Raw genomic sequence first — 11,235 nt, forward strand, 5'->3', positions numbered from 1 at the left:
TCCTGTTTTTTTTCTTTAGTTTTTAGCATTGTATATACACGAACATTTTCCTTATGGGTTGTACTATACATGTTAGTTAAATGTAAAATCTAAATATTTACAGATTGGCTTTTTTGATTGACATTATGTTTAGGTAATAAGACTTGGGGAATTATTTCTTTAAAGCTAGTCCAAAAACTTCATACCTGTTATTATGTAGATCAGACAAACAAAAATAACAAAATTCAGAAATGTACATTCTGTAATCATATTAGCTGGATTTTCTTTTCAGTTGTGTCTTCTGGGGGAGTTTAGAAAATAAAAGAGCTTATCACAAGAACTGCAGGTTGCTATAAGCTGCAGCCTGTTGGTTAGCTGGAGGAGGGAGGTTGTAGGAACCTGCCAAAAGAGCTTATGTTAAACATGCAAAATGACTCTTCTGAATATTTGCTCACAGTGATGGATCAAGCCTTTGTGACCCTTGCTACTGATGATGTGTACTGTCAAGGTGCTCTGGTGCTTGGACAGTCGTTGAGGAACCATACTACGTCTAGAAAACTGGCAGTACTAATTACACCAGAGGTTTCCAGCGGGATGAGGTAAGGATTCTTGTATTTTTGGAGGTTGATAATGTGGAAGAATAAACAACAGCATGAAAGATTTTACTATGCTTGCTGTGGATTTCACAACATTATGTTTAGAAGTTCTCCCTTGGCTAGGGATTTCTGAGAGGAGTCCCAAATGACATCCTTTATAAGATTTTAAGCCTAATAAATAATTCACTTGCAGAAGTAAAGCTTGTGTCTGGAAATTGTCTTAAGCCCATAATTTGGAACATAAACTGAAAGTTTGGGAACTAAGGTTTCAGTGTCTTGCTCTTAAGCCAAAATAAAGGCACTACTGTTTTTTTCCCCAAGTGTTTCTCTTTTAGAAAGACCAAGATACATAACCACCTGGGACATCAGCACTCTCCAAAAACCTTAGGGACTCAGTTTCAGGTGACTAATCTTCTTAAAGTGTTGGTGCACAGCTATCATGATGAGAAATCAATGTATTTTTGTTTCTTTTTTTTTTAATCACTTTCCAATTTGAGTTGAGATTCTACAGGCAGTACAGAGTTGCATGTACAGAAATCTCATTAGATCTGTTGAACTTGAGCCTTGTTTGGAGGACTGTGTTGCTTAATTAAAGGAACATTAGATGCTGTAGCTACTTAAACTCTTAGTTCTGCGATGGCTCAGGACATGTGCAAGCTCTTGATTTCTGTATGCCATGTGAAAGTATTTGCAGTGTGTTTGTCTGTGATTAGATGTACAGAAATCTATTTTTCCAGGTTTTTTTAAAGTATAGATTTTGTCAGAACACTGTAACCTTCCTGAGGCAGTACTGTATTCATTTGACACCTGGGTGGATACTAAGTCCATAATTTTTTTTCATCCACAGGCAGTGGAGTGAGAAAACCTTTATAATATATTTTTTAATCAAGGATAGCATTTTAAAAAAAGTACATCACTGAACTATGCTTCTAAAAATCTGTAGCTACTCTTAATTCTTTCCCAGTTAACTCCTGACCCTTGAAGATCAGTCAAGAAAAAGCTAATGGCTCTGAAATCGAGATAATGAGCACAAGCTTTTGTTTTTCTGTGTTTGTATGACATCCAGGATTTAGCAGTTAATAAGTAAGCTGTGTTTGAAAGACTTCTTTTCTTGTGTTTTGAAGCAAAATTACCTACTTTGGTATCGCCTATAAAATTCCCATGAAAGATATGGGTAGAAAAGAGATGTCATCCTAAAAGTCTCATTTGAGACAATTTGTAGTAGTGAGCAAGTATATATGGCCTCTATTCAAAGGTGCAGTTTTGAAGCTGCATTTACTTGGGCACAGCAGGTGCAAATGGCTGTGCTGCCAGTGCATGCCACATCCTGTGCAATGTGCAGGGAGCACAGTATGGTGCTTTTCTTCAGAGACAATTGTGCAGGATGGAAGCTGCTTTAATGTCTGTTGGTGTTTATATAGGAGATCAAGTAACTAAAATAAGGATTGCTTTCTCCTCTGTACAGCACCTGTTGCTTTTGAGATGTGCTGACCCTGTAGTGGGAGAGGTGATGGTTTTTTGGCCTGATGGGTAGCTGCCACTTCAGCAGACTGTTTACAAGGAGTTTTGACTTCTGACTTCTCATACTAACCAATCAATCTAGCCTTTGTTATAGTCATAAAAAATGTTGTGCTGTGTGTCACTGTTTTCATGCCAGAAGTGAACTCTGATGAACCTCTCTTAAATTCCCTTCTTTCTCTCCACTGCTTGCTCTGGTAGGTCTGTCCTCCGCAGCGTGTTTGACGAAGTAATCGAGGTGGATGCGCTTGACAGTGCTGACTCAGTCCGTTTGGCTCTGATGCAGAGGCCAGAACTGGGTGTAACCTTCACTAAGCTTCACTGTTGGACCCTTACTCATTATAGCAAATGTGTCTTCATGGATGCAGACACTTTAGTGAGTAGAGCAGAGCCATGGAAATGTTTGAGTCTGTCTTAAAGAGCTGCTCTGAGTGTGGGATGCTTCCTTGTCTGGCAGCCCACTGGCCTGTGAAGTGACCATATTTGCTGGTGGTCACAAGGTTGCAGAAGCTCTGGCTGGCGTGTTTTGGCAATGCTCACAATTTTACTGACTGCATAGAAATAAACCTTGTTTTGAGAGTAGCCCCAGGACTGTCCTCAAAAGATATCACAAACACACTCTGTGCAAATGGGCTTCTAACAGATGGTTAAAATACATCTCTCTCATATACTTTTGTTTGCACTTATTCTGGTCAGGAAGGCAGACTAGTTTTAAAATGGAGGGGGCGGGGGGAAATGCCCTGAAACATTAATGACTTTTTTTTTTTTTTTTTTTGTGTTTAGAGGTATAGAGATTAAAATGACCATAATTTTGGCAAGGACAACCATGTCAGCCTTTCCCTGCACTTACATGGCTTGGTTTGGAAGACTGGGATGCATTTTAATTTAATAGAATTGTATTTGAATTAGAAACCAAATTAAGTTATTCTTCTCAGGGGGTGAGGTGGGGAGGCTTATGATTTCCTGCTTTACATTGAAGTTAAAGGAAGAACGCAAATATTTGGTTTTGTTTTAAATTCAAGGAAGTAATCTTTCTCCTAAAAATTTTTTCTTCTGCTTTTCACAGTGGCTCACTTGTGGGTGGGGTCTGGACTTTCAGCACCTGCACAACTGTCTTTCCACCGGCTTTAAATGTGATCTGGGCCTTAACCCAATTGGTGTTTCCCACTTCCTTGTGAAGCTTAAAAATCAAACCAAAGCAAACCTCTGAGTGTAACTCACATTAGAAAACTGGTAACAAGAGACAGTTTTTCTGCTACCCCTTTAGTCAGTTCTGTTGGTAGCTCAAATTATTTGGATTCCCAGCGTTCATTCAGCTCTGTTGCAGTTACTGGGAATAATGGACTATGGGAAGGTGAGCTAAGACAGAAGGCAGTTGTGTGTTTTCATGGTATGTTATAATATTTAAAGGGACCTTCTGGAGGGTCTCCAAAGTTCCTGAAATCATTTCACAGGGTTTGCACTTTTATCAGAGAAATCATGTAGAACCACAATTAATGTTACCTTATTATATTAAAAACAGAGGTTCTCACCCCTAGTGTATTTTGCATTGGCCCTGCTTTTATGCTCTGCAAGCTATGTGCTTGGCCAAACTAGCAGTTTACTCCATTGGTACTGATTTACCTACTCAAGTTCTAGAAAAACATTTGCTCTAACAATTTTTCTTTTTTCCTGCTGTCTCTAAGGTACTTTGCAATGTCGATGAATTGTTTGATCGAGAAGAGTTTTCAGCAGCTCCTGATTCTGGCTGGCCTGACTGTTTTAATAGTGGTGTATTTGTGTTCCGACCTTCTTTGAAAACTTACAACCTACTACTCCAGTTTGCTGCTGAACATGGCAGCTTTGATGGTAAGGGGCAAAGCATAAGGGATGAAGTGCAAGACATTAGATTCCTTCTCAGTAAGCTGTTTTTCTATAGCTTCCATGCTATCAGGCAGAATAGAGGAAGGCAGGAGTTCTCTGGGCTTTATGTAATTGGTCCCTCACAAAAAGTTAAGTGCAGACCTTTGCCTCATGCACTGTACTTAAGACCTATTGACTTATATTGCTTCCCAGAAAAGGGCAATGAAGGGACATGGTGTCTGCGTCCAACTCAGTAAGTTTCAATTTTGCTGCTTGGTTTAGGAGAGGGAAATACAGCTGATCTTCAGTCTTCTGCTCTGAGGGAGACCAAAGCCCTTTCCTACTCCTTTCTTCATATATTACAATAGGTCTCCATTTACACTGAACTTGCACCGGAGTGGATCAGGTATCATTCACTTGAACCTGCTCACGTGGCCATATTGTCAAGTCCCAGTTGCAGTCCCATGAACACACCAGTCTTGCCCCCATCCTTGGATGTGAAATTTTGACATAAATTTGAGTATATGTGTAATTATGGTAATACTGTTTTATATATTCTTTAGGAGGTGATCAAGGCTTGTTGAATAGCTTCTTCAGCAACTGGGCAGCAGCAGATATTGGCAAACACTTACCTTTCCTCTATAACTTAAGCAGCAGTGCTGTATACACCTATGTTCCTGCTTTCAATCAGTAAGTAGTAACACTTCTGAATGACTGTAAATGTCTGTAGTTTAACAAACATCCTATTATAAGAGAAAATTATAATGGCATATTCTGTTGATTACAAATTACAGCAGTCAGAAATGGTGTTATGCAAAGATCATGCAGTAGAAGCTTAAATGTATGAATGTCTTGCATCTGGACACAGACAGAGTCCCAGAGTTGGCTACATTGTCTTATATGCTGTTTCAGAGAAGCTTTTCTTCCGTTTGAAAAGATGTAGATTACTTTAGCATTAGGTTCTGACAACTTTACTTTGAACTTTACTTTTACTTCCCTTCTGTTCCAGTCAGTTCTATGGGAAACAGTTGAGTTTGGGTTTTTTTTTGAAGTTAAAAAAAACCCCAACACTTATTAGGTTCTTTCATGAAACAAAATTTGTGCTAGTAATTATATGATGTCAGACAATGCAGTTACAGAAACTTTTCTGGAAGAATGCAAGTTGGGTTTAATGTGTCATGAATTACTGTTCCAGTTGTACAAAACACTCTTATGGGAAGGTGAACCTAGGATTATGTATTTATTATTAATTTTTAATATGGGATCAGTAATAATGAATTTTGTTGATTCAGTGTTTGAAGTCATATTTATTTGTTTGTGAAGAGAGTATGCAGGAGGACTGGAAATGGTACTGCATGAGCCTGTCATTTTCCTTCATGAGCTTTTGTGCTAGAATCAGCAGCTGGAAGGAAATGGCAATGCAGCCTTTTGTTTTCTGTATGCTAAATGAGATGCCTTAAACTAATAAGATAGAAAAAATATTAATACATATACTCATATTGAATGTGTTGCTGTTGCAAATGTTGGAATTAACCTCACCAGTGAGAGTAAGCATGCTTCTTTAGTAGTTTATATAGGCTAAAAAAGAAAATATTTAATGTATAGACCTGTATGTTTAATCTCTACAGTTTTGGTAGAGATGCCAAAGTAGTTCACTTCTTGGGAGCGATGAAGCCCTGGAACTATGAATACAGCCTTCAAACAAAGAGAATTATGCAGGATGGTACCACCACCTCTGGATCTTTTCATCATCTGTCATTTCTTGCCCTCTGGTGGAATATATACAATGCCAGTATATTGCCTTTGTTAGAAAAACTTAAAAAGATGCAAGAACCAGAATCTGAGGAATGCCAGGTAAATAATGAGGAGTTAATGGGAACAATTCTGAAAATTATGTGTTTGCTAGAGGAAGGAATTACATGAAAAAACATAGTATCTGTTGATTGGTAGTAACAGTGATTGCTTCTAGAAGCATCTAGACTAGCAGTTTAGGAAGGATTTTTAGTACTATTGGCTTTCCAAAGATTTCCCCCAGCCCCCTTCTTAATTGATGAAGAGTTTGTACGGGAATACATGTGTATAGATTCTGCAAATTAAACACAAAGCATGATACAAAGTAGCTAGAGAAGGTGATAATCTGACTATGAAACAAACAGGTTTTTGACTTTTTGAAGCTAAACCATCAAACTAGCCCTTGAACTATAGTAAAATTTACCTTTTCAGAATTACATTATAACTTGTCTTATGAGGGTCATAACAAATAAATCAGATTTGCAAAGGCAGTATTAATTACATTTAGGATGTTATGTACAATACTCGGATGTCATCAAGCATTTACTGAGCTCTTTATGCCTTTTTTTTTTCCCTTCAAAGGAAGTGCAGCAATGTATGGTTTCCATGAATAGAATAAAAAAAATCTCTTGATAAATAGATGATTTCTCAGAGACAGCAGCATAAAGTAATGAGTAGAAGTACAGTTTTTAATTTTGTATCCAGACATGACAGTTTAGATCACTTTTATGCACATGTAAATATTTTCTTAATTATTTTAATATTAGACTATTACCGTCATTGAACTAATTGCATAGTCCCATAAGATCAGTTGGATAATTACCATCAAAGCCCCAGAGAGGAATTTAGTTTGTTAACCTCATGACAAATTGGAAAGCAGAGGAAGGAATGGGTAGTTTTTGATCTCATACTTTAACATGTTTTAATTTTTAAGAAATTATGCAGTAAATAAATATTTCAGCTACAGTAACATGAAAATGGAAATACCTGTTACATTTACCTCTTGATGATGCTGGCACACTCATGAGTGCAAAAATCTAAATTGCAACATAACTCTGAATCTGGGACCACAAACCTTTTTGAATTTATCAACTTATTCCTTTAATGCTGAAATCTCTGCAAGAAAGGGAGACTATTGTAAATGAGATATTAATTTCCTGTAAAATTGTATTTCAGTGGTGAGATGTTCTTGTTTTTGTTAGCACACTTTCAATGGAGCTGAAATTACACTGAAAAAGGCCAGTCCTCCTGTGGCCAATTCGCTGCAAATGCCTGTGCTTCCAGAGCACACACATGAAGTGCATCCCACAGCAGGTTCACCTGAGGAACTCGCTTTCAAAGCTGTAAGTACGTTGTATATTACTGTGTGCAGTAACAAAGTAAAATGATATACTAAAATTAGATTTTTTTAGTTTATGCTTCTGGTCTGGTAGATTATATCTTCAAATTAGCTGTAACTATTGAATTTTCTTGTTAACATCAGAAATAGTCTTAAAGAGTATTTTTTTCTTTAATCCTTAGTCACGCATGTATGATGTGGCTGGAGGCTGGAAGAGTTTGCCCTGAATTTTACAGAGATTACTTATTGGAAGTTGTTAGGTACTTAATAAAATGTAATATAAAAAAAAAATGATGTTAGCAAAGTAATCTTTCGAATAATACTCTTGCAAATTAACATATTTAAAACTAAAATCCTTTCTAGCACTCCTTTATAGATTTTTTTTTTTTTTCTCCCCTAGAAGTGTTGAGTCAGAAAACTGTTTCCCAAAGTTTTATGATTTAGGCAACACAAGTACAGCAAGGTACAATTGGGAGAAAATAAAATTAATGTTCTAATGTCCTCTGCTGCTGTGACTTGTGGACTAGTTTTCTTTATAACAGTCAGTGCTTCATCCCTTTAGATTATAGTTACTCCATAAAGTAAAACTGTAGTCTGCCTTCCTTTCTTTCCAACCCTGAGTGTAAAGGGGCTAAAGGAAAATTGCTTAAGAATAATTTGTTTGCAAAGGATGTGTTACCTTGTGTGCCTCATGCATTTGACTCCTTTGGAAATGCTCAAACTAAATAGGGACACGTTTTCAAGATGTTTGTTTGAGGTAAAAAAAAAAAAAAAAAAATCATAATGTGAACTTAAAGTAGTGTCATTCAAATTTAATCTTATTTTATTTTTTTAATTACTAGGATTGGTTTATCAGAAATCATGTTAATTAGATATTAATAATCTGGTTCTCTTTTTACTTAGGAACACCGTAATTCCACCCTTTGTTGCTTAGCTTCAGTAGTCTTGGATTGTTACGGTTTTTGGTGGAATATACTTCAGAATGGAATCTGTTTACTCATTTATGTTTTGATATCTGGCAAAAGCAAATATTTGGGGCAGTATTTTCTGGGCAATCTATTTTACCTCTGTTTTGCAATTCATAGTTCTGTTCTCATTTGAGACATATATATATATATATAAAGCTTGTGAATTATAGGGCAAGCTATTTTCTTAAAGTGACATTTTTCATATATATATATATATATAAAGCTTGTGAATTACAGGGCAAGCTATTTTCTTAAAGTGACATTTTTCTTGTTGAAGTTTTGTCCTCATGAATGGTAGACATCTACTGTAAGGTAGCTTTCCAGGCTATTTCTGTAGTTACTAACGAGTGACAGCCACTCTTGAACCTATTTTAGGATGAGATGAGCTGCCCTAGATTGATTATAGTAGGAGCTTAGATTCAGTGCCATTTTGATAGCTAAAGCTGGGTGAGATTAATTTTGTCCTTGGTGATAATGTGTTTTGTTCCTTTTCCTCCGATCCACTGCTGTCCCCTACCCCAAGACTGAAATCTATTTGTATTGCATGAATTCTCATGATAAGGAAACTATGAAAAAATATGCTCCTAGTGAAACCACAGTGTCTGTATTTTAGCAACCTGTATGTGAAGTTGAACAAAGTGGTTCTCACATCCATCTCTCTGAGCCTGACAGACCTTCAGAACAACTTGTATTTCAACCTACATTTCAGGAAACCTCAGAACTGGTATGTGTAGCTTCCTGCATTGCACATCTGTTGATAATTGCATGCATGCCTGCTGCCAATATCATTTTGGGAAATCTCAACTAATTATAATGCAATGTGCAAATAAATTCTTTAATCTTTTAGCTATGTAATTCTTTAAATGCTTCCAGTGCTGGGGTATGATCCCTTTCTACTTTTCTTTTAAAAAGTCTAGTTTTTAAATTGATATTTTCCTGTGCTAGCCCTCAAGTAATAAATGCATGGTGTTAATTTTAGCTCTCCAATACTAATACAAGCAAAGCCGCTTGGGTTTTTTGGTTCACTTTTGTTCTTTTTTTGCCTGCTGAAGTGATGTTTCCAATCAAGTGGAAAGTGAAAGTACAGCGAGTCAGGCATGGAGCCTAAGCTAAAAGGCTTTCCTTTGTGATCTTGCACTGCATTTATCTGTGGACACCGTGACAGAAGTGCCAGACTTGGCACTGATGGGGCTGACAGAGTGTCAAGGAGTTGTATCTTGTAAGGTACACAACACAGCTGTTTTCCTAATAAGGCCTTTTTTATCATTGAGAAGCACTACAGTGAAATACTTTTGATTGAGAAACAAAACTGTAGGTGAAGCTGTAGCTCCTGTGCAGGCAGGGGTGTTTGGGCCCCAGCTAAAATTTTTCATTTCTATAAATATGATGATTCCTGTCTTCTTGTTAATGACATCCAGAGCTGTTGCTAAGGCTGGCCAAAGGTAAAGGAAGGAATCTTCATGTATTACTGCAGTTACGTGTATACAGAGCCTGAAAATTAAATACCAAGTATTGTTGCATATTTGCATATATAGGGAGCAAGCATGCTCTGAAGAGTATTTATTCATGTTTAAAGTCCTGTACAGAGTGAGACCCAAGTGGGGGTACCTATGGAAGGATGCAGTTGCCTAAGCATATAGTGTTATGTTGGCTGTTTGAAATTCCTTACCTGGTCTGCAGGTGCAGGTCTTGTGCAAGTCCTGTGCCTTATCTGCCCCAAATCGACAGAGGTAATGGATATTCCAGGGCTTTGAGGCAGTTCAAGCTACTGCCTCCTGCCCATTAAGTTCTATTCCAAAACATTTTAATATTGAATTTGTGAGGGCTTTGCTGGAAGGCCATTCTGTTTGATTTCAGTTTTGTTTATAACATAAGATGAGTTGTTTACCTTGGAGCTGCTTTGATTAGTCCTTGTTATATTTTGTCTTTATTACTGGTTATATGTGTTGGGATGTTCTGGTTTTACTGGCATTGCTCAATCATGGACTCAGTTTTTCTTTTCTGTGGTTGAAATTATTACTAATAATGAGTCTTCCATTTGTGCACCTATAATAACTTGGTCTTGAACCAGCATTCACCATTTTGGAACATCATTCAAAATGAGCTAGCTATCAGTATAATGAGTAGTGTCAATATTTTGAATTAATTTATACGGGTAATGTGTCTCACATCTGCTAAATAATACTGATCTCACTGGAAATCAGATAAAACAAATAACAAAAAATTCTAGGAACTTATGTTCATATGAAAGCCTGTTGAAGATAAAATTTGCGCAGATACATGGTTACATTTCATTGTAGGAGATATTCTGCTCTAAACAGGCCCTATTTGTAATATTCTCATTATGTTGTTGCTGAGTATGCCAGAGTTTGAGTTAAGACAAGTGAAATAAACATTTGGTGTGTTCAGAGATGCTATGACAAGGAGTAAAAGCATGGGAAGATGAGATCACATTATCAAAACAAGAGTGAATGTTTGAATACTGTTTCATTGTTTATTCTTGGACTGTACAAAGCATAAGCTTGATATTTAGGGTTTAACTTCACAGCACTGACATGACAACAACCAAATTACTGTTTTCCCACTGTTCTGCTTCTTCCCACAGAACGAGGTCTCACGTTCTGTTTCAGAGCTGTCTATTCATTTCCATCCAGAAGAACCAAGTCCAGAAGATGAACGAAGAAAATGGGAGGAAGGGCGTATGGACTATATGGGGAAAGATGCTTTTGAACATATAAAAAAGAAATTGGATGCATTTTTACATTAAGATGGAGGGTACTGTAATGGCCATCATGATCTGTTTCTTCTCCTTGGATACTTGACTATCTCTATAGTTTATTTGACACCAAAACGTACATACAGATCCTCGTATATTTTGAGGGAAGGTTAACAGATGCAGACTCCTGTTTTATAACTGTTACGTGTGCCTCATCTTTATTGTTTTCCCATAGTGCCTTCTGAAGTATAATGAATTATACCCTCTGAGTTTGAACCCTCATATTTATCATTCTTTCCTGCTTCTCCCTATAGCATTCTGCAGAAATAGTCATGAGTGTGAAACATGTTGGAAGTTGAGATTATTTCACAAATTGAGATTATTTCAAAAGTACTTTTACCTTTTAGAAGATACTATAGAATCATAGAATGGTCTGGGTTGGAAGGGACCTTAAAGATCATCTAGTTCCAACCCCCCTGCCATGAG

At 37.0% G+C, this 11,235-nt stretch overlaps 1 protein-coding gene across 2 annotated transcripts; it reads left to right on the forward strand.

The window, feature by feature from the left end:
* The first annotated feature begins 435 nt into the window (after nucleotides 1–435).
* GYG2 (glycogenin 2) lies at nucleotides 436–10,841 on the forward strand. Of its 2 annotated transcripts, XM_029086103.1 has the most exons (8): nucleotides 436–578; nucleotides 2,295–2,469; nucleotides 3,779–3,941; nucleotides 4,499–4,625; nucleotides 5,564–5,789; nucleotides 6,929–7,069; nucleotides 8,647–8,757; nucleotides 10,639–10,823. In XM_029086103.1, the coding sequence occupies exons 1-8, from the start codon at nucleotides 439–441 to the stop codon at nucleotides 10,798–10,800; spliced, it is 1,245 nt and encodes a 414-aa protein (XP_028941936.1). In that variant the 5' UTR covers nucleotides 436–438; the 3' UTR covers nucleotides 10,801–10,823. The 2 variants fall into 2 exon arrangements, with proteins under 2 accessions (XP_028941936.1, XP_010170864.2); XM_010172562.2 differs by lacking the exon at nucleotides 8,647–8,757 and having other exon boundaries at nucleotides 443–578; nucleotides 10,639–10,841.
* The last annotated feature ends 394 nt before the right edge of the window (nucleotides 10,842–11,235 follow it).

Source organism: Antrostomus carolinensis, unplaced genomic scaffold, assembly GCF_000700745.2.
Source record: "Antrostomus carolinensis isolate BGI_N321 unplaced genomic scaffold, ASM70074v2 scaffold9357, whole genome shotgun sequence".
Classification (NCBI taxonomy): domain Eukaryota; kingdom Metazoa; phylum Chordata; class Aves; order Caprimulgiformes; family Caprimulgidae; genus Antrostomus; species Antrostomus carolinensis.